The following is a 23,831-nucleotide window of genomic DNA, read 5'->3' on the forward strand; positions in this document are numbered from 1 at the left end:
GATACTATGTTTACCACCGCCACCACTACTAACTAACTCGTGGTTACCTTTGGAGGGCAATAGGAAACCAGTTTATTATTTTGAAAACTGGTAAGTTCTTTCCCTAAAGAGTCAAGCATTTAGCTTGCCGTTCTTATTTGAACTATACAAAATTATAGATTAAAGGGAAACATCTCTTTATAAAAGTATTTCAAATTAACAAATGGAAAGGAAATAATGGTATACTACCATTTGGCTGCCCCTGTCAATAGCTGCTAGCTTGACAAATAGGCAGCCAGACATGAAGACTTCTCTGTTGAAAGAACACAACTACCAATGAGGTTGAACATAAGCCTGATTAAGCTTCTGAACCCAGCTACCAATTTGCAAGAAATACTGCCAGTTCCGCTGTTGACATTTGTGTGACATTAACATGACATTTGTATAACTAAAAATCACTGTGCTATGAAATCATGTAATAAAAACCACAGAGCTTATGGCAAAAATGAGATTAGATGTACAACATGCAAAAACTTCCTCAGTGACACAGTAAGACACAAGATTGTGCTGCATGCCATTAAGTTGGTTCTGACTCAAGTGGTCCTGTATAGGGTTTCCAAGAGTGGCTGGTTTGAACTGCTGTCTTTTGGAGTAGCAGTTCAGGGCTTGATAGTAACCTAATAAAATGAGTAATCAGTCAAATAATGCAGTGAATATTCCACTTTACCTTGAAAATTTGCTTGTGAAAGTGGGTGTGGGAAGCAACTTGCAAAGTAATGTTGAAGTTAGTCAAAATTAGGGAGGTTCTCTGAAAGCTGACAGTAGTTGTACCACCAGATGTGGACAGGTGTGACTTATCACGTGAGGTCAACAGACATAGTAGGTTGATGTCTGAGATGTATGTGCATGTTTCTGTGCAGCTTGTTCAGCGGGGGTTTCTTTTCTATGTTCATGTAATGTGTCTCAAGGAAACTGCACAGAAGCAAAGGTGAACTCCATTATGCTCAAGTCATTCCATAATATGTCAAATTGGAACAAATTCACACATTCCAAACAAGTATTCTAGCAGAACTGACAGTACTGCCGGCAGAGAAACATGCTGAACTGCACCTTGGGTGCAGTCAGTAAAATCTAGACTGTGGGAGCCCCTAGAGGTCAAACAGCCCAGGTTCATCAGCAGATACAGTGTAAGGACAAGAAAGGGACAGAAGGAGAACCTGAAGATTATAGAGATTTTAAAGGCATACCAGGTTGTTTTTTGTTTTGTTTTCAAGTGGGAAAGACTACATTCTAGTGCTGTGTTGTTGTAGTTGTTTTTGTTGCCGAGAGCCATCCAGTGCTTCCCTTACAGCACCACGCCTGGACTCCTTAGTAACATATAAAAACCAGTTGTTGTTGAGTCAATTCTGCCTCTTCATCTCTGTAGGACCGGGAAGAACTAGGCTGTAATCTTCCTGGAAGCAGATGGCCTCACCATTCTTCCTTGGAGTGGCTGGTGGGTTTGGACTGCTGACCTCTCAGGATGCATACTTGGTGTTTTACATATTTAGTGCTGCTTTAACAGACCACGTGATGGCTTTAATAAACTAACGTCTTCTCTCACAGTTTGGGAAGCTAGAAGTCTGAATTCAGAGCACCAGTTCTGATAAAAGCTCCTTGTCTTCTTTTAGCATCTGTAGGCCCAGCATTCCTTGGAGTTCTCCATGCATCTTGACATCAATCTTTCCCTGGATCTAGGAGCTTCACAGTGCAGGGACCCCAGGTCCAAAGGAGTTATTGTTTCTTGGTGGTAGGAGGGCTCCCTTCTCTTCTAACTTCTCTCTCATCTCTTATAAAAGGTGTTACATGTCACACCTCAGGGAATCTCCCTTACATCGGATCAGGGTCATGATGAGACTAAGGGTGGTGGTGGTGTTGTTAAGTGCCATTGAGCCAGTATCCTGTAAACGGTTTCCAAGGAGTGGCTTGTGGGTTTGAACCACAGACCTTGTGGTTAACAGTCCAATGCTCATCCGACAGTGCCACACCAGGACTCCCACCTTGAATAGTCGTACTGGTTTATCACATCAGATGACATCATGGGGATCATCACACAACTGCCACATCATTGAGAATCATGGCCCAGTCAAGTGGACATTTATTTTGGGGGCACACAGTTCAATCCTTGATACTTGGATTGTAAAACTATAAAGAAAAGTTCAGATATTGATTATATAAAAGTCAGGAGAAAGGTTACTCAAGGGGAGAGTGGGACTTTAGGGACTCTTGCAGAACTAGCTAGCAGTATTCTATTTCTTGAACTAAATAGTGGTTAAAAGGGTATTGACTTTATAATAACTTTAAACTATACATTAGTTTCTGTGTGTTTTTTCTATCTGTGTTATCCAATAAAAAGCCTGGAAAAAATCCCTCCCAAACTGATAGCCAAAATGAAAGGGAAAGTAATAACTAGACTCCTTCTAAATTCATCTGCAAATAGCTTTACGAAATGAAAGCATGCAGTTGACACTGTTCTTACTCATTTATAAAACATTAATTAAACTCCTACTTATGTTCCAACCTGGTGCTAGGACCTGAGGAAACAAAAGAAGATATGAGTGGGTTTCTGTCCTCAAGGCTCTTAGAGATTTTTGTGTAGACAGATGTTTCAACAGATAAACTTGCACATCTGGCCCATTGCTATTACAGAGGAACATAATAACTAAATGCTGTGGGAAAAGAAAATAACTGCTCAGGAGTTGGGGGCAAGAGCACAGAGAAGCTTTGGAGTTGTGCAAAGGATGTCTCTGGAAACATTCCTGTTTTCCTTAATCCCTTGTGGGGACCTTGTGGGGATCTGCCATACCTCAGATAGTCATCGTCAGATACCCCGCCCCCACTCTGCGCTTTGCACTGATCCCTTAGTTAATCTACCCCAGGACCCTCCAGATACACCCATTCCTCCACTGATTATTCCTTGTTCCCATTCTTGAACCATTGTGGGCATTGGTCTTCAGATGGAATCCATGCTGTCTTCTGGGCACTCTGCTCTGCCTGCAGGTGCCCATGGGGGCTCAGTGATAACTCAGTTTGTCTGGCAGCACGGATTAGGAATTCAATAACCAACTGAGTGAAAAGAGGACGTTCCAGCAGGAACAATGAGCAACTGAGAGAGAGAGCATGGCTAATAGCCCAAAGAGCTAAATTATGGACTCTCTCCAATCACCCTTCTGGGAAATGTTCTTGGGTGGTTCAAATGGTTACGTTTTTGTTATTACTGAAAGGTTGGCAGTTGGAACCCACATGGTGGTATCTCCGAAGACAGTTTCCAAAAGGCACAGCCTTGAAAACTCTATGGAGCATTTCTGCTCTGCACACGGGGTCAGTGAGTTGGAATCAACTGGACAACCCCTAACAAAAACAGATTGTCTATGGGTTGTCCCATTCTAATGAAACAGGGCTCTATGATTGCCCAACACTACGTTTTGAAAATACAGAGAAAATTATGCTATCTTTCTCTTTATTCTACTGGGTAGTGTGTGCATGGGGGTGGATACAATTAAAATTGGTCCAATTGGGTTTGAAATATAAACCACTGTAATAATTTAAACATCTCTAGATTAAAATGATGGTGGCAGAGGTGAAGGGGGTTTATTACCTTTGGGTTGGCCCCAGCCTTGGGCATGTCCTTGTGTGTGCCACCTTTTGTCCACTGAGCTATGGCTGACCTAGTTTTGTTCTGGGCATTCTGCTGCAATGTGCCTCCTTGTTAACGTGCTATCACCTCAGTCCTTGATGGCCCTGTAGGTACCTCTGAGTGTCTGCCACATTTTCAACTAGACCTTGGCCCAGGCTGTGCACCCTGCCATTGCTATAGTCACCTCACCCCTGTCAGGAGACCCGTGAAGGTGCCACCAACTCACAACTCAGTGATCCCTACCACAGGGGAGCCAAGGAGGGCTCGAGGCCAAAACAAAAGACTTTTGGAAAATCCTTTCTCTCCCAGTCCAGCTCTCAGATGTATTTTCTTCTCCCCCAAGCCTATTTAGAATGTTAGAAGATAACTATTAACCCTTTCTTTCTCCTTATATAACAATCCTAATTGTCCCCAACTACCAAGGTAAATGGAGTCCTGGTGTGACACTGTGGGCTAATGCGTCAGACTGCAAAGTTGTTTAAACTGCAAGGTTGGTGGTTCAAGCTTACCAGCTGCTCCTTGGAAACCGTATACAGGGTTTCCAAACTATAGGTGTCGGAATCGACTCAACAGCACTTAACAACAACCAGTGTAAATAGGTAGCTTGGACTGAATAGATAAAAAGTCATTTGTATGAAAAAGAAAAAAAAGCACATGATATATATTATTATTACTTGCCAATTCAACTTTTTACAGGTGTACAACTTATTGACAACAATTATATTAATTGGCTATGCAACCCTAACCTTAATTGATAATGACTTTTCATCACTGTCGATTGAAACTCAGTACTCCATAAGCAATTATTGTTAAGTGCTGTCGAGTCGGTTCCAACTCATCGTGACCCAGTATAGAGTTTGCGAGGAGTGGCTGGTAAGTTTGAACCACCAGTCTTGTAGTTCAAACTGACTTTGCAGTCCAGTGCTTATCACAGTACCACACCAGGACTCCATAAGCAGTTTGCTCTTGTTGAGTCGGTTCTGAACCATAGCGACCCTACATAGGGGTTCTGAGGAGTGGCTGGTGTGATTGAACTGCTGACCTTGAAGTTCAAAGCAATTTTGCAGCTCAGCACATTAACCCACAGCACCACACCAGGACTCCATAAGCAACAGCCCCTCCCTTCCCCCTCCTTCCCACCACTGGTAAGCTTTAGTCTGATAACTTTTTAATATGTTATTTTATTGTCATTATTACAAATATACACAGCAGAACTTATATCGATGCCACAGTTTCTGCATGTACAATTCAGTGACACTGATGACATTTGTCAAGTAGTGTGGGCCACCATTCAGTCTCCTGTGCCTGGCTGCTCCTCCTCTGTTACCATGCACTCATTGCCCCCTAAGTTCGCTAGCCATTCTTTCAAGTTGCTGTTGTCAGTTTGATCCGGTATAGCTAGAGCTTAGAAGGGTTCAGTGCTGAAGGCAGACATTCTTTACGAGTTAAGCTATAATATTATTTGGTTTTAAGAAGATTTCAGGCAATATTTTTGATTTAAAGTTTATCTTAGGGTAATAGTTTTGGGGGTTCATCTGGCTTCCGTGTCTCCAGAAAGTCTGGATTTCATGATAATATGAAATTCTCTTCTATATTTCCCTCCTTTGGAGCAGCACTGTCCTATACAATCTTTGATAAAAAGGTTTAGTAATGGTTGTTGTTAAGTGTGGTTGAGTTGGTTCTGACTCATTGTGAGCTTGTATAGAGTTTCTGAGGCTGTAAATCATTGTGAGAGCAGAAAAGCTTCATCTTCTTTCTGCAGAGCAGCTGGTAGGCTCAAACCATCGACCTTGGGGCTAGCAGTCCAGTGCTTATTCTCTAGAGCCACTGCACTCACTTCAGTAATGACAGCCAGACACTATCTAGTTCTTCTGGTCTCTTAGCAAAGGAGAATGTTGTCATGGACACAATTAACCACATAGTCTGTATTCTCCTCCTGTTCCTGGCTTTCCTTCTTTCTCTGTTGTTGCAGATGAATTGTTGTTAAGTACCATTGAGTCAGTTCTGACCCATAGCAACCCTGTATAGGGTATCCTGGGAGTCACTGGTGAGCTTGAACCACCAACCTTGCGGTTCAAATCAACTTTGCAGTTTAGCACATTAACCCACAGTACCACGGAAGGAGCTCTGGTAGCATAGTGGTTACGAATCGGTTGCAAACCGCAAGGTCAGCAGTTCAAAACTACCAGCTGTTCCGCGGGAGAAAGATGAGGCTTTCTGCTCCCGTAAAGATTTACACCCTCGGAAACCCTATTCAGGGTCGCAGTGGGTAGGAACTGACTCGATGGCACTTAACAACAACAACAATCACGAATAGAGACCAATTATACCTTAGATGACAGCTTGAAAGCTTTTAAGAGCCCAGGCACTACACAATGAACTAAGAGGCAAAATAGAAGCACTGAGCACATTATTAGGCCAATTAAGAGAGATGTCCCATGAAACCATGATCCAAGTGTTCTTGTCTGTTTACACAAATGAAGTCATATAATATCTGTCCTTTTGTGATTGACTTACTTCACTCAGCATGAGTTCAAGTTCCATCCATATTGTAGCATGTATCAATACTTCATTTCTCTTACTGGCTAAGTATCATTGTTGTTGTTGTTGTTATGTGCTGTGGAGTCGGTTTAGGGGGCTTCCAAAAGTTCGTAGTGAAAATGCCATTATCTTTTAATTCCATTTTCCCATGAACTTTCTGAACGCCCTCATATGCTGTTGCATGTATGTATCACATTTTGTCCATTCATTCATTGATGGGCAGTTAAGTTGCTTCCATCTTTTGACTATTATGAATAGTGCTGCCTTGGACAATGGTGTATAAATATCTGAGTCTGTGCTTTCAAGTCTTTGTGTATATATCTAGGAATGGAATTGCTGGGCCATATGGCAGTTCTAGTTTTAGTTTTTCCTTAGTGACTGTTCCATTTTGCAATGGGTAAAGGTTCCAATTTCCCTACATCCTCACCAACATTTGCTGTTTTCTGTTTTCTTTTAATTCTGTGGTTTTGATTTGCATCTCCAATGGATAATGGTGATGAGCTTCTCTTATGTGTTCAGTGGCCATTAAGATATGTATTTAATATTTTATTGTCCTTTTAAAGCTAAGTAGACCAGTTTCTTAGTATTAGCTACCCTCCCAATTCACTGATAGCTTCAGCACTTAAAATCTATTTACCCAATTGTTATGAGCCCTGGTGTGATGCTGTGGGTTAATGTGTTGGACTGCAAAGTCAGTTAGAACTGCAACGTCAGTGATTCAAGCTCTCCAGCCACTCCTTGGAAACCCAATATAGGGTTGCTATGTGTCCAAACCGACTTGACAGCACTTAACAACAACAAAAATATTGTATGGGAGCGCTGTGGCTCCACAGATTAAGTATTGGACTGTGAACCTCAAGGTGGGTGGTCCAAGCCCACCAGCCACTCCATGGGAGAAAGATGAGACTTTCTGCTTCTGCAAAAGATTTAAAAGGCCCAGAAACCCTATACAGGGTCACTATGAGTAGTAACTACTCCATGGCACTTAACAATGATGAGGACAATGCTATATATGTTGGAAATGATGTCAGGTTTAGCCATAACAGTTTTAGCAATAGTGTAGTGGTTACGAATTGGGCTGCTAACCTCAAGGTCAGCAGTTCGAAACTACGAGCTGTTCCAAGGAAGAAAGAGGCTTTCTGCTCCCGTAAAGATTTTACAGCCTTGGGAAACCCTGTACAGGGTCGCTATGAGTCAGAATTGGCTCCATGGCACACAGCCACCACCACCACTGCCGCATATCATATTGTAAGTTGCAGAGGCAGGCAGGGTATCATGACTCACTGACAATGCAATGAGAGGGTTTTAAAGCTTTTAAAATTCCCTTAAGTTTCTGTGAACTAAAGATAAAATTATTATTAATTATGCTGATTTAGCTAGCATTCAAATTTTAAGTTTCTCTAGTTTTTTTCCAGCAATCAAAAAAAGTTTTTTCCTCCTACCTTGAAACATGTTTTTGTAGATTGTTTAAAATATTCCTTTCAATTCAGAACTGCTGATAAAATAATCTACAATAGTTAATTATTATCCCTCTCAGACTTAATGGGGAAAATGGTTGTTGATTTCAAGGTCAGTTGTTTTCTTTCCCACTTGTCCTCAAAACGAGTATGATGTGAACAGACAAGATTTTTTTATAAAGCTCAAAAGTGTTAAGCCAGGTACTGAGAACAGCACCTGGAACGCAGTATTGAATTATATGTATGGATTTTCATTCTCCATTTTAATATTACTTGCTGGAAAATTTTTCTCTATTAATGTAAATATGCTATTAGAATGGCTTTTTTGTTTTTGTTTTTTTAAGTAAAGCTTCTGTAAAGTAAACTTTTCTTTCTAAACTCCAGTATGCAATTGACTCTCATCTTTAGGTGGAATATCTCCTGACTGACTCTCCTGGGGCTGGCAAGGCAGGCCCTGTCGAGCCTGGGCCTAAAGATCATTTAGCTCATATCATTTATACAGGAAGGGTCACCACGACTTTGTTACTCAGGAGGGAACAGGGAGGAGAAGATTGGCTAATCTGGAATGTCTGACTGCTTCCCCGGAGCAAGAATGGAATGGATTCCACTGAGGGTTCTGCCTAATTATAGCAAGAAATTTGGAAGAAAACTTCCTAGCCAACTGACTAAAAGAGATTCATATTTGTGCCCATTCCAAGGAAAGGTGATCCAACAGAATGTAGAAGTTATCAAACAATATAATTCAAAAACAGTTGGTAGCAGTACATCAAGAGAGAACCAGAAACTCAAGTCAGATTCAGAAGAGAAAGTAGAATAGAGAGAGACCAGTGCTGAACCAGATCTTGGCTGAAAGCAGAGAATACCAGAAAGATGCTTACTTACGTTTTATTGACTATGTAAAGACATTTGTCTTTGGATCATAACAAACCATGGATAATGTTGTAAAGAATGGGAATTCCAGAATACTTAATTGTGCTTATGCAGAACTGGTACATAGACCAAGAAGTAGTCGATTGAATAGAAAAGGAAACATTGAATGGTTTAAAATTAGGAAAGGTGTGTGCCAGGGTTATATTCTTTTACCATACTTATTCACTCTGTATGCTGAGCAAATAATCCAAGTGCTGGATTATATGAAGAAGAACATGGCATCAGAATTGGAAGAAGACTAACAACCTGAAATATATAAATGACACAACCTTGCTTGCTTAATGTCAAAGAGGACTTAGAGCACTTATTGTTGAAGATCGAAGACTAGAGCCTTCAGTATGGATTACACTTCAATATAAACAACAACAACCAAGACATCCTTACATCTGGACCAATCAACTGCATCATGATAAATGGAGACAATACTGAAGTTGTCAAGGATTTCATTTTACTTGGATCCACAATCAACACCCATGAAAGCAGTTGTCAAGAAATCAAACAAGACATTAGACTTCCTGAAAGTGTTAAAAAGCAAAAATGTCACCTTGAGGACTAAGGTGCGCCTGACCGAAATACGTTATTTTCAATTGCCTCATATCCATGGACAGTGAATAAGGAAGACCAAAGAGTCGATGCCTTTGAATTAAAGTGTTGTCATAGAATATTGAATGTAGTATGAATTGGAGTCCTGGGGTGGTACAGTAGGATAAGCACTAGTTGCTAACCACAAGGTTGGTGGTTCAAACCCACCAGCTTCTCCTAGGAAACCCTATACAGGGTGGCTATGGATTGGAACCAACTCAAGGGTACTTTATCAACAATGGACAGCTAGAAGAATTAACATATCTGTCTTGGAATAAGTATAGCCAGAATGTTCTTTATAAGAGAGGATGGTGAGACTTTGTCTCATGTTCTTTGATCATGTTGTCAGGAAACCAGTCACTGGAGAAGGATATCATACTTGGTGAAAAAGAGGGTTAGTGAAAAAGAGGAAAACCCCCAACAAAATGGATTTTTACAGGGGCTGCAATAGTGAGTTCAAATTTAGCAAGGATTGTGAAAATGCTGCAGGTCTGAGCCATGTTTTATTTCATTGTTCCATAGGGCCATTATGATTTGGAACCTACTCAATGTAAAAGCATGTAAAAACAACAGCAAACTCTAAGCTTTGGCGGCTGCTTGTCCTGTTACTTTAGAAACACAATCAAATTATTGCTTTAGAACACGAAAACATGTTGGCTCTTGGGCTAATGGATTATATGCTAAAGTGTATGATTTTAAGTGTCCAATTTTTCATGTTTGAAGTTTTTGTTGCACTATGAGTTTACTCACCAACTTCCTGAACTCCTTGTGGAGCTGTGGAGAAGCTGCAGACTGAGAAAGAGCAAGGGACTCCTGGTTGTGGTCTGAGTCCTCTCACTAATTTTTGGAAACCTTGGTTTTCTGAGACAATACTAAGACTCTTTGGACCTTAATCATCTTACATATAAAACTAGACAAGATGCTTTTCAAATATTTCAGATCACAATTCTATTAGTTTATGGCTTTATTACCTAACAAAAGTAAGATGGTTGAGTTCATAAGGAATACTTTTGAATTTTGGTATGAGCTACCTACTCATGGTAAGGTTTCAGAAAGCAAACTTGTGTATAAATAGGAAAGTAAGTCTTTGAAATATATCCTCTTCTTTAAGAACTGACATTTCCCCTCAATTTACCTAGGGTATGATATACAATGGCTACTGAAAACGGAATTTGTTTTCAATGACATATTTTTTCTTTTAGAGAATTACTTTTCTTAAATATGATAGATTTACATTTACCATAAAAATATAACAATTTTCTTAGCACACTTTTTTTTTTTTTTAACTTATCCTACAGTGTGACACTGTAGGATAAGCATCCGACTGTGAACCTCAATGTCTGGAATTCAAGCCTACCAGCTACTTCTTGGAAACCCTATACAGGGTTGCAATGAGTTGTAACCGACCTGATGGAACTTTCAACAACAGCAATAAACTAGAGCAAAATGTTGAGGTCTTTAAGATTTTACAGTTTACTCCTTTACATTTGCTTTGCTTTTTTTCTTGTTATTTTATATTGTGAAAGTAGTATGAAACAAATAGTATATTTGCCATTTGGAATGTATCAATAGGTATGATTGAGATTGTTACCAAGGGTAAATGTAAACTTATGATAAATGTAAAATTTTTTTTAAGAAAAAGGGCTCTGTTTGTAACTTACAGGCTATTATCAATCTTGTAGCAAATCGAGATAAAAAAATATTTTAATGACCTACTGATTATTATCTTTTCTAGATGAGAACTTTTCCATTCCTCATAATAAAAAAGGAGTTCTAGGAATGGTCAACAAAGGCCCTCACAGCAATGGGTCACAGTTCTATATTACACTACAATCGGCTCCCTATCTAGACAGGAAGTATGTGGCTTTTGGGTATGTACATTGTATGTCTGTCTATAATCATACATGTAAAAATGTGGTTCAAAAATATGTGGATAAGTATTGGACATAGTCTATGGATAGCTACAGAAAAAATTAAAATTAAAGTGTAAAACTAATATAAGTATAGATAAAAATCATATTTAGAAATGAATATTTCATAGGAAGCTTGCTGTCTGTGTTGTTGTTAGGTGCCATTAAGCTGTTCTTTGGTATTTACAAAGAATACAAATACCATTTAATCACAAACATTATAATAACATTATAATGTTATATCTATTCATCTATCCATCCATCTTCAGCTGCAAGGATATTATTAATTTTGAATGCTGACAGTATGCCCACCTGCTAAAGATATCCTTCTCAAACTCAAACATGACTACATAAGATTTTTTAAAGCCTCCATCACAACCCTCTCCTTTCCCCCAGAGGCACAGAGCCTCAAGTCTAAAGCTCACTGTCTGCTCCCTCAGTTTTCAGCCTTCGCTTCTCCTTCTCTTGAATCTTTCATTCAAGCAACATTTTATTAGGCATGTACTATAAGGAGCCCTGGTGGCATAGTGGGTTAAGCATTGGGCCACTCATTGCAAGGTCATTAGTTCAAACCCACCACCTGCTCCATGGGAAAAAGGCACAGCTGTTCCCGTAAGACTTATAGTCTGGGAAACCCTCTGTCCTGTAGGGTTGTTAGGAGTCAACATTTACTCAGCAGGAGTGGGTTGGGTTTACCTTGTTGGTTATGCACCATGGTGGTGCAATAGTTGAGCAGGCAGCAGTTAATCTAAGTCATTGGTTCATGCCCACAGGAGAAAGACCTGGTGATCTGTTCTGTAAAGATGACAGCCAAGAAAACCCCATGATGCACTTGTGTTCTGTCATAGGGTTTGCTGTGGGTTAATATCAACATGTCAGTCCTCAGGCTCCATGCTGGAGAAAGGGATAAGGCACAATTCTTGCCTTTCTGTGAGTTTGTAGTCTATTAGGAAAGAGAACAGGAAACCAGAAACTATAAGACCATGGGACCTAGGCTATGCAAGTCTGTAAAGGGTGCATTGGGGGTCTAGGGAAGAGGTATAAGGAAACACCCTCCGGCTACTTTAGGATAAGTGAGCACAGATCCTCACAGGATGACTGTGGGGTAGAGAACCTGCTAATCCGCGGGCTCACCTTTAGAGGAATCTCCCACAAGTTTGTGTTGACATTACACTGGCCGCATGGGGGCACTGTGCCTCTTTTATTGTTCTGGCCCAAACGTGATCTCGGTTTAGCCCATGAATCTCCAAAGCACAGAGAAGGTTAGGCAGGAATATTTGAACAAGAGCTCACAGAATACAAAGGGAGAAGCAAAAAGGTAGAATGTAGATAGAGAATCTGGCAGGATACCAGGAATGTCTGCCTTCTCAATTGTAGGGCTCCTCTGGTGGTAGATAGTTTTTGAGGACCCCCAGGTATATTTGAGTTTCTGGAAACCCATACTGGTTGGGAAGGCCCAGAGAGAAACAAAAGTTTCCTCTCCTATTTGAGATAGGCCTTCATTCCAAGTTCTAGTTTCTGATACAAGAACCTGCCTGTCCTTCAGGAGAGACTATGCCAACTCAGAGTACGACCTCGCCCAGAGCTTGAAGGTCGGATCATGCTCACCAGCTGCTCCTTGAAAACCCTATACAACATTGCTGTGGGTTGGAACTGCCTTGACGGCATGTAACAACAATAGTGACTGTAGTAAGAATAACTACATTGCCAGAGCAGATGAGGAGCAACCCAGCTAGGAGGCTACTGCAGTAGGCCGGGCAGGAGAGGCCAGCAGCCTGGATTAGGGTCAACATTATAGATTATCATTGCAAATTGGACATATCTAGAGGTATTTATGACTGACGTGAAGTTGTAGGAAATAACCTTAGCTAGTGTGGAGCTGTAGGATAAGCACTGGGCTGCTAAGCACAAGGTTGGTGGTTCAAGCCCATTAGCACACATCTTGGGAGACCCTACAGAGTCGTAGTTTGAACCTACCTGCCGCTGAGAGAGAGAGAAGGATATAGCAATCTGCTTCTGTAAAGATTGTTAAGTGCTATAGAGTTGGTTCCGACGCATAGTGACCCAGTATGGGGTTTCCAAGGAGCAGCTGATGGATCTGAACCACCCACCTTGCCTTGCGGTTCAAAGCCACCTTGTAGTCCCTGTGCATTATCTCACAGCGCCACACCAGGTCTCCTCACACCAGATGAGGAGGGGGGATCTAAATTAAGAATATAAATTAAATGTGAAAAACTTTTACTTATCAAATATTGCTTTTTTTTTTCTTTCATGTAGTCAACTGATTGAAGGAACAGATGTCCTTAAACAACTGGAATTAGTTCCAACAGAGAATGAAAGACCAATACCTACCTGCGTAATTACTGATAGTGGACATCTTTGTGACTGATTGTCATAGCCATAGGCAATGATAATTTATTACTAAGTATCAGCAATTAAACAGTGCTGGATAACATTTTAATTTGAAAGCTGTATCAAACACTATAGGTTGGCTCACTCATCACCCAGCCCCTCCCATTTGCATTTCTTGCCTCTCCCATAGAAACAGTAAAAGCAACAGAATTCCATTTCTAGCCTCCTTTACAAACCGGAATGACCATGGGCTAGTGTTCTGGCCAGTGAAAAGGAGTAGCACTTCAGTAGCCCTGCCCCTTTCTCCTTCATCTGATCTGACCCTTCAGTGCAGAGGGGCTTTGTTGTTGTTGTTAAGTGCTATTGAGTGGGTTCCAACCCATAGTGACTGTGCATAGGGTTTCCAAGGAGTGAGGTGAGCTAGAACCACCGAGCTTGTAGTTCAAAAGGCTTTGCAGTCTGGTGCATTAACTCACAGTGCCACTCTAGGAGCTGCACAATTGTCAAATTGTCACAAGTGGTTCGCCCCACAACCCCCAAAATCTGGAGCTGCAGAACCAACACCAGTGGCCAATTACTTCTGGGCTTCTTACTTTGTGAGGCAAATAGGTGCCTGTTTGTTTTCTGTTGCTTTTGGTTCAGTGTTTCATTACTTGTGGCACAAAACGTTTTTAACTTAGCAGAGTGTGTAATGGTCTTTGAATCATAAAACATTCAATTTTAGAGAATTACCTTGTTTCTAACTACATTGCTGCCATGAGAAACTTGGTAAATTATCAAAGAGGAGAAATGCAATAGAAATTACTTCATTTTTATATTGCATTAATACAGGACATTAAAAAAAAAGTTGTTGTTGTTATATGCTGTGGAGTCGGTTCCGACTCATAGCGCCCCTGTACAGGGTTTCCGAGGCTGTAAATCTTTACAGGAGCAGAACGCCTCATCTTTCTCCCGCGGAACCGCTGGTAGTTTCAAATTGCTGTCCTTGTGGTTTGCAGCCCGATTCGTAACCACTACGCTACCAGAGGTCCATATGACATGATATAATTCTTATCTTTCTAAACATAACCACCACCAGAAACCTGAGAGCTTTGGTTACAGTTCCCATGGTGGTGGATTCCTGTGACATCACTGGAGATCCAGTTCTATCAGCTGCTCCATTTAATCTCAGGTTCCCAAACTCATATTTTGTGGAGTGGTTTTTAGACACTGTCCTCCACCTACTGAGCCAGTCTCTAGGTATGGGAGAGTTTGTGCCTCATTTAGGGCTCGCCCAGTAGTTCTTATGTAGCTGACTGGGTTCTGGTTCTTGGAGAATCACTGCAAGGCATTAGTAACTGGTTTTAACCTCTTTCCGTAGTTGCAAAGTGTGCTTGACTCTGTTACTGGTGCAGCCAGCCAGAGGTAGCCTCGCCCTGCTCTGCCCAGAGCCATTGTATTATTCTTGCTGGAAGTGGAAGGAGGTTTGTCTTCCAAGGATGATCTTTTAGCCACCTTAAGGGGACTGGCTTCTAAATGATTTGAGGGCTTGCCAAAGGTAAGGCATATATATACGTATCTTTATTATTATTACTATTACTCCCAGAATTATAGTTGCAAAAATAGTAGAGAGCTCTTGTGTAGCCTTCACCCAGTTTCTCCCTGTGGTTACAGCTTACACAACCATAGTACAATATTGTTGTTAAGTGCCGTTGCGTTGGTTCCTACTCCCAATAAGCTGGTATAGGGTTTCCGAGGTTGTACATCTTTGTGGGAGCACAAAGCCTCATCTTTACCCATGGAGTGGCTGGTGGACTTCTACTACTGACCTTGTGGTTCACATTTCCAGTGCTTATCATCCAGAGCCACTCCATTCTCCTGCTACAATAGTAAAACCAGTGTGTATATAATGCCATTTTTTTATGAGTAGATTCATGCAACCTCACAATTGATAGACACAACCATTCTAGCACCACAAAATCCTCCCTCTGCCTGGGTTCAAATCCTGGCTTTGCCATTTCCTAGAAGGGGACCTACCACCTAGGGTTCAGGAGCTCTGGTAGCGTAGTGGTTATGAATCAGGCTGCTAACCTCAAGGTCGGCAGTTTGAAACTACCAGCGGTTCCACAGGAGAAAGATGAGGTGGTCTGTTCCCATAAAGATTTACAGCCTTGGAAACCCTTTGTAGGGTCACTATGAGTCAGAACCGACTCCATGGTACTTAACAAAAACAACCACCACCTAGGGTTGCTGTGAAGAGAACCTTATAATAGTAGCAGAATCAATAATTTTATAAAGAATGTAATTGTTCAGTAAATGTATACTCAATAAATTACTGATGTACTACCTTCCGCATGTGGCCTGTGAGCTTGTATTTTTTTAAAAGCTCCCTAAACAACTCCGATAAACAGCCAGTTGGGGAACCACTGAAGAGGAGACATCTTCTCTTTCTATATGCCTAGGATCCCCGGAAACCTGAGAACCTCTGGCTGTTTGTATGAAACCCCTAGGCCCTCTCTCCGCCTTGGATTTCCCTGCTCACACTGGTGTCATCTCTGTCAATGGGGAGTGGGGCTTGCTACTGGCATTCACTGGAAAGTCAAGCATGAGATGACTAAAAGCATGTCTTACAGGGATCTTGCTTAAAACAAACTACAGGCACTGGGGATGTATAATCAGCAGAGCAATTCTTGCTGGCGATGAGCTGGTGTATAGCATCCAGCATTTTGTCTGGTATCATGAAAGAACTGGGACATTTTCATGAGCGCTAAACTATTCTAGACCCCCTTCGTCTGTTTAGCAGTCACATAAAGCAGAACTCTGCCAGTCTCCTAAGGGAGGCAAGGTCATAGTCCCTTAGTCTGCTCTTTCATCTTCCTAGCTGGGTAGAACTTGAACCACAGAATGGTACATACAGTGAGTGGTTCTTATTACCATTATTTACAGGCATGCAAAGTGAGGTTTCCATATTCAAATGTAATATGGGAAAACTGATGGTTTCAAAGGATTCAAAAGCTCATCCCAGTTGACCTCAAACATAGGATGAATTTTCTACCTTTCTCCCACAGAGTGGCTGGTAGGTTCAAACCACCTTTTCAGTTAGCAGTCAAATTCTTACCTAATCCACTGTACCACTCAGGCTCTTTCTACCCATGATGTTGTTAGGGGCTGTTGAGTCAATTCCAACCATAAAGACCCAATGTATGACACAAGGGGACAGTGCCTGGTCCTGCACCAGCTTCACAATTGTTCCTTTGTTGCAGCCCATTGTTGCTGAGACCAACTCCCACAATCTTCACTAAGTACCATTCTGGCTGTACTTCTTCCAGCACAGATTTGTTCATTCTTCTAGCAGTCCATGGTATATTTAATATGTCTTCAATAACACAATTCAAAAGCAGTAATTCTTCTTTGATCTTCCTTACTCATTGTCCAGTTTCCACCTGCATGTTGTTAAGTGCCATCGAGTTGGCTCCAACTCATAACAACCCTGTAGATCAGGGGTGGTGAACCATTGGCCTGTGAAATCATTTGGCCTGGCCCTACCTAGATAACCTCAGTTCCAGCCATCACATTAGGGGTGAGTTAAATGTTTGAACAAATATGGTGGTGGTTGGTGGTTATGTGCCATGGAGTCGGTTCCGACTCATAGTGACCCTGTACAGGGTTTCTGAGGCTATAAATCTTTACAGAAACAGAAAGCCTCATCTTTCTCCCACAGAACAGCTGGTAGTTTCGAACTGCTGACCTTGAGGTTCGTAGCCTGATTCATAACCACTACGCTGCCAGAGCTCCTTTTGATCAAATATAGCTGGCTAATTTTTGTTGTTAATTTTGTATAACCCACAAATGATGTTATAATTTTTGGTAGAAAAAAAGGCTCCCCACCCCTGCTGTATAGGGTTTCTGAGGAAGAGGTTGGTAAGTTACAAATGCTGACATGCATATGAGGCAATTAAAAGTGCCCATATTGTTGTTAAATCAGTTCTTACTCATAGCAACTCTGTGTAGGGTTTCCAAAACTTTAAAATCTTTCCAGGAGCAGAAAACCTCATCTTGCTCCCATATTTACCCATAGCTCCTTCTAAAGGAACCTGCCCTGGGTTTCAGCTAAAGAGGGGTTGTATCCATGCAGCCATTGATGCCAACAGCCCCCTCACCTTTTAGTCACATATTGCCAAGGATAGACAACTAACTGGCATGTGAGCCAGTTCATTTCCCCCGCCCCCAACCAGGTAATTATTAATTCGGTGCCTGCTATGAGCTGGGCATTGTGATTAGACCTGGAAATTGGTGAATAATGTCCCTATTTACCGTCTAGTCAGGAAGATAGACACTTGCAACATAATGTAGTATATGCTTTGATCTGGGCAAGCCTAGGGTGCACGGGCACACAGAGCAGGAACTCCACCTGGAGTTTTCCTGGAGGTAAGGCTGGGATGTTAACAGCATTCTCGAGGGAGTGACATCTGAGCTGAGAAACTGCAGGGTGAGTAGACATTGGCCAGGAGTCTGACAAGATAAGAATATTTGAGGCAGAAGAAATGTGTGAAGGTCTGGAAACAAAATACCAGCAGTTAGAAAGAGCGAAAGTTCAAGCTGTAGTGTAGGTTTCAAATAGTGGTAAAATGAGGTCAGAGGAGAGCGGTAGGTAGTGCACAGGCTGGAAGGCCTTGTAAGTCAGTCATGTCCTCTTGTCCATGAACTATAGCTGGAATACTGGGCCAGGGAGATGTGGGGACTGGAGGTGGCAAGGTCATGTGGAGTTGGGATTTGAAACAATGCTCTGCTAAACCAGGTCCACATGCCAGATTCTTCTCTTTCAACTTCAAGTCTCCCTTGGCCTACTACTTGGTTTCCCACCCCTGAATGTCTAAGATTGAGTGCCAGGTTCTTACAATAAATCTCCTTTAACATAAATTAGTCTGAATGTTTTTTCTCTTTGCTTTCAAGACAGGGAGTCAAACTGGCTCCTAAGGGGACACTTTAAAGTATTAATGAGCAAAGATATCAGTTTGAGGACTAAGGTGCACCTGACTCCAATCCGTCGTATTTTCAATCACCTCATATGCATGTGAAAGTTAGACAATAAATATGGAAGACGGTAGAAGAATGGATACATTTGAATTATGGTGCTGGCAAATAATATTGAAAGTACCATGGACTGTCAGAAGAGCAAACAAATCTTGTCTTGGAAAAAGTACAGCTAGAATGCTCCCTAGAAGCGAGGATGGTGAAATTTCATCTCTCATTCTTTGGACACGTTGTCAGGAGGGATCAGTCCCTGGAGAAGGACATCATGCGTGGAAAGGTGGAGGGTCAGCAAAAAAGAGGACAATCCCCAGTGAGATGGCCTGACAGTGGTTCAAACAACAATTGTGAGAACGGCACAGGACTGGGCAGTGTTCCGTTCGGTTGTGCATGGGGTCACTCTGAACTGGAACCGACTCTATGGCACGTAACAACAGCAACACGGGTCACTACATATTGGTTACATTGACGGAAGCCCTGATAGCACAATGCTTACGATGTGCCCACTACCTGAAATGTTGGCAGTTTGCACCCATCCAGTGGAGTGGCTCCACAGAAAAAATACCTGGTGATGTGTTCCCGTAATGATTAAAAAGCCAAGGAACCCCCACGGAGCAGTGCTGTGTCACATGGGGTCACTATGACTCTGGCACATAACAAAACAGCTAGAAGGCAGACTCCTCTTTGGCATATTGATCTGCTTATTTGGGAGAAAGTGTTGACACAAGGTCAATATAATTTTTTACTTTCTGACTAAAAAGTTGAAGAGGTTAGCAGATTCAACAAGCACTACGTTTTATTCCAAGAAAAGGAAGGTAGGTCTAACAACCATCAGAGTTGAAATTGCATAATCTAGCTGCCGGCAGTCTGAGAGGAATACCCTGAGTCATGGCTGACCTTGCAGCCTAAGCCTCTAGGATAGTGATTCTCAACAGCACGATTTTACCTCCAGGGAGCATTTGCCAAAGTCGGGAAATAGTTTCAGTTATTAAACTGGGGGTGGGGTGGGGTAAGGCGTTACTGGCATCTGGTGAGAAGAGGCTAAGTAGCCTCCAATGGACAGGACAACCACCAAGGCTCTGATACACAAAGGATTCCTGTTGTTGCTTGGTGCCATCGAGTCAGTTTCAACTCATAGTGACCCTAGGTGCAATAAAGTGAAACCCGGTCCTGTACCATTGTCACGTGGTCTAAACTGTTGCTAATGCCAAGGTTGAGAAACCCTGCTCTATGACAACAATAAATACAGTCCTGTCTCTTCAGAACTGAAAATACAGCATTCAGGAACTGAATGACAAAATGACTTTGGAGAAGCCTGACCTAGCTCTAGAGCTGCCAAGTAAAATAAAATAAGCAGAGACTTATTTTCAGTCTTGAAACAAAAGTGGAATTTCTCCTCTCTCAAGAGCTAGAGGTGAATACCCCAATGACGCAGGTAAAACAATGACCTCCACAGTTGGGTGGGTTCATCCCAGAGTGTAGACAATTCTGTGGGGCCTGGGAAGAAAACATTAGAGCTGCTATTTCTAACCTGAAAAAGAAAAGTTGACTCTTGTGTCTTAACTAGTTCTGGGTGTCAGATGGTCCTGTTGCAAATATGGTGTGAGTGGCATTTGGAGAGAAGAGCAGACATCTCACTGTGTGAAGAGATGATGGTAGCAGCACACTTTTACCTGAATGCACCATTCATACTTTGGTTCTTAGTCATCAGCGTCCTGTTTACAGCAGAACAAATTCCCAACCAGTGTGGTCAATGGAGCAAATGCTCAGAGTCAGGAGGGTACAGGTTACCATCTATGGAGCAATAAAAAGCTTTGGACTTCAGGCAAAAACATAAACAAAAAAAAGGCAAAAACACTTCCACAGTTATTTCTATGTCGCATAGTGAAGCAATCATGTTCACATTGTTTACTAGGGAAAACAACCATAATTAAAATGACAACTACAAAATAACTGAACCCACACTAGATTTAAACAGAGTTTTGAAAGTCTTAATTTTTACCACTTGCTATAAGCCTGGCTGCACTCATGAGTATTTTGGTGAGACTGGGCAAAAGATGCAACTCACCTTAAGAGGCTGAGCAGTACCTGACCACTAACAGGAGCTTCAAAACCCAGCGTAAGTACAAGGCAGTCGTGTGTCTAGGGTGGTCCACTGTTTACTTGTTCCAGTAATTATCCTGAAATACAACGCTGTCTAGGAGAATACCCATAAACTTGGAGTCCTGCTGTGGTGCTGTAGGACAAGCACTCGACTGCAATGTTGGTTTGAACTACAAGGTCAGTGGTTCAAATCTTCCAACCGCTCCCTGGAAACCCTATACAGGGTCGCTATGAGTTGGAACCGACTAGAGGGCACTTAACAACAACAACAACAACAACCCATAAGCCTGCAAGGAAGACCAATTAATGCAACTGTTATTCAAATTTACCCACCAATTACTAATGCCAAATATGAAGAAATTGAAGATTTTTACCAACTTCTGGAATCTGAAATTGATCAAAGATGCAATTAATAAGCAGTGATAATTACTGATGATTGCAATGTATAAGCTGGAAACAAAGAAGGATCACCAGTGGGAAAATAAGGTGTTGGTTGATAGAAACAAAATTTTCAAGACCAACAACTTAAATATAGAAAATCCCTTTTATTTTAACAACACAAATGCAGACCTTACACAAGGACCTAGTTAGATGTAATACAATGATCAAATCAACTACATCTGTGGAAAGAGATGATGGAGAAGCTCAATATCATCAGGCAGAACAAAGCCAAAGGCTGACTGTGGAACAGACCATCAGTTTATACGCAAGTTCAAACTTAAGTTGAAGAAAATTAAAACAAGTCTGCAAAAGCCAAACTATGACCTCAAGAATATATTTGATTCATAGAACACTACTGACTGAAGACCTGACGAGTTGTGGGATGATATCAAGGACATTATACATGAAGAAAGCAAAGGGTCATTAAAAAGAGAAAACAAAAACAAAACTGGATGTCAGAAGAGACTCTGAAACTTAACTCTTGAACACAGAGTAGCTATAACGAAAGGAACAAACAGAAAATTTCAAAGGGCGGCTTGAGACAACAAAGTATTATAATGAAATGTGCAAAGACGTGCCCCAAAGAGAAGAACAAGTTTAGCATTTCTCAGGCTGAAAGAGCTTAAGTAAAAATTCAGGCTCAAGTTGAAATACTGAAGGATTCTATGTGCAGAAAACCAAACAATGCAGAAAGCATCAAAAAAAGATGGAAGGAATAACAGAGTCAGTATACCAAAAAGAATTGGTCAACATTTAGCCATTTCAGAAGTAGATTAGGAACCCATGATACCAAAGGAAGAAGTCCCAGCTGCACAGAAGGCAATGGTGAAAAACAGGCTCTAATAATTGATGGAATACCAGTTGAGATGTTTCAAGCATGGAAGTTCTTACTCATCTATCTTAAGAAATTTGGAAGACAGCTACTTGACCAACTGACTGGATCAGATCCATATTTGTGCTCATTCCAAATAAAGGTGACAATGCAGAAATTGTACAGTACCATTAATATCACACATGAGTAAACTTGTGCTGAAAATAATTAAAAAACAGCCTCAGGAATATATATTAACACAGAACTGCTAGAAACTCAAGCCAAATTGAGAAGAGGATGTGGAATGGAAGGATATATCATCGCTGATATCAGATAGGTCTTGTCTGAAAACAGAGAATACCAGAAAGATGCTTACCTGTTTTATTGACTACACAAAGACATTAGACTTTGTAGATTACAACATACTATGGATAATATTTCAAAGAATTGGAATTCCAGATACTTAAGTGTTGCTTGGAGTCCTGGTATGGAGTTGTGGGTTAATGTGTTGGACTGCACAGTTAGTTTGAAATGCAAGGTTGGCAATTCCAGCTCATCAGCTGCTCCTTGGAAACCCTATACAGGGTAGCTCTGGGTCGGAACCATGCTCATGAGGCAGTTGCTTGAACAGAACAAGGGGATATTGTATGGTTTAAAATTAGGTAAGATGTGTGTCAGGGTTGTATCCTTTCACCATACTGATTCAATCCGTACGTTGAGCAAATAATCTGAGAGACTGAACTATATGAAAAAGAACAGGCCATCTGAATTTGAAGAAAACTATTTAACAATCTGATACGCAATTGACACAACATTGGTTGCTGCAAGTGAAGAGAACTTGAAGTTCTCACTGATGATCAAAGATTAGAGCCTTGAGTATGGATTTTAATATAAAAGAAATATCCTCCCAACTGGACCAATAAGCAACATCATGATAATCAGAGAAAAGATTCAAGTTACCAAAGCTTTCGTTTTACTTAGATCCATAATCCACATTCATGGAAGCAACACTACAGAAATCAGAAAATGTATTGCAATGGGCCAGTCTGCTGCAAAAGATCTCTTTAAAGTCTAAAAGGCACAGGTGTCATTTTCAGGTCTAAGGTGACTGACGCAAGCCATGGTATTTTCAATGACCTCATATGTGAAAAATGGACAATAAGAAAGACCAAAGAACGAATGCCTTTGAATTACATTGTTGGCAAAGAATATTGGATATGGAGTGACAGAAGGAGTCATTAATCTTAGAAGTGCAGCCAGCCAAAATGTACTTTAGAAGCACGGATTGCGAGACCTCATTGTAAGTGACGGTCAGGTCCCTGGAGAATGACATCATGCTTGGTAGAGTCAGCAAAAAAGATAAAAACCCTCAATGAGATGGACTGACACAATGACAGCAACAACGGGCTCAAACAAGGCAAGGCAGGGCTGGGCCATGTTTCCTTGTAGCGAACAGCATCTAACACCAAAGGAGGTGGGAATGGATTAGGTAATTTTCCAACCCTGTACTGAAGCATCCACAGGAAAGGAGGAATAGTCAGGTTGAAAAAGCGTGACGGCGAGACAGTTTGCAGTTCTGACTAGCAGGCGAGAAACCACTTTCGGTGGTACAGAGCTCATCATACTAAGTGGGCGGCCGAGCAGAAACGCCTTTCCACGTGGGCTCTCCATTTCCCCTGGTAGTCAGACCACAGGGTTAATTTCGGCAAAACCAAGGGAAAAAGCTGTAGACAACATCAAAAAAGTTATACTGGGGATATATGCAAACACCTTGGGAACGCAGCATCGCTACACAAACTTCATTCAGCCTTGTCCAAGTTCTGTGCGCCATTGAGAAAAAAAAAAAAACTTCCGCCCCGTGGGACACGGGTAAAGGAAGGAAGAGGGGGACAATTGATGACACTCCCCCTGCCCAAAGGTCACGTGGGGCCAGGAATTGCGGACTCGATGGGCGCTCAGGTGGACGCCTTACGCCACGTCACGTACATTGTTCCATCCGAGCCAGGGTAGAGACCTAACCAATTGCAGGTATGAGGAAA

General features: G+C 41.5%; 1 protein-coding gene across 1 annotated transcript in view; it reads left to right on the forward strand.

Moving 5' to 3' along the window:
• Positions 1-23,831, forward strand: part of PPIL6 (peptidylprolyl isomerase (cyclophilin)-like 6) — an 80,849-nt gene that overhangs the window by 56,698 nt on the left and 320 nt on the right. The window contains exons 7-9 of the mRNA XM_006839990.1: positions 10,901-11,036; positions 13,353-13,456; positions 23,711-23,798. Of these exons, the coding sequence (XP_006840053.1) occupies positions 10,901-11,036; positions 13,353-13,456; positions 23,711-23,798 (328 nt within the window). The remainder of the gene's footprint in view (positions 1-10,900; positions 11,037-13,352; positions 13,457-23,710; positions 23,799-23,831) is intronic.

Source organism: Chrysochloris asiatica, unplaced genomic scaffold, assembly GCF_000296735.1.
Source record: "Chrysochloris asiatica unplaced genomic scaffold, ChrAsi1.0 scaffold00027, whole genome shotgun sequence".
In the NCBI taxonomy this organism is placed as follows: Eukaryota; Metazoa; Chordata; class Mammalia; order Afrosoricida; family Chrysochloridae; genus Chrysochloris; species Chrysochloris asiatica.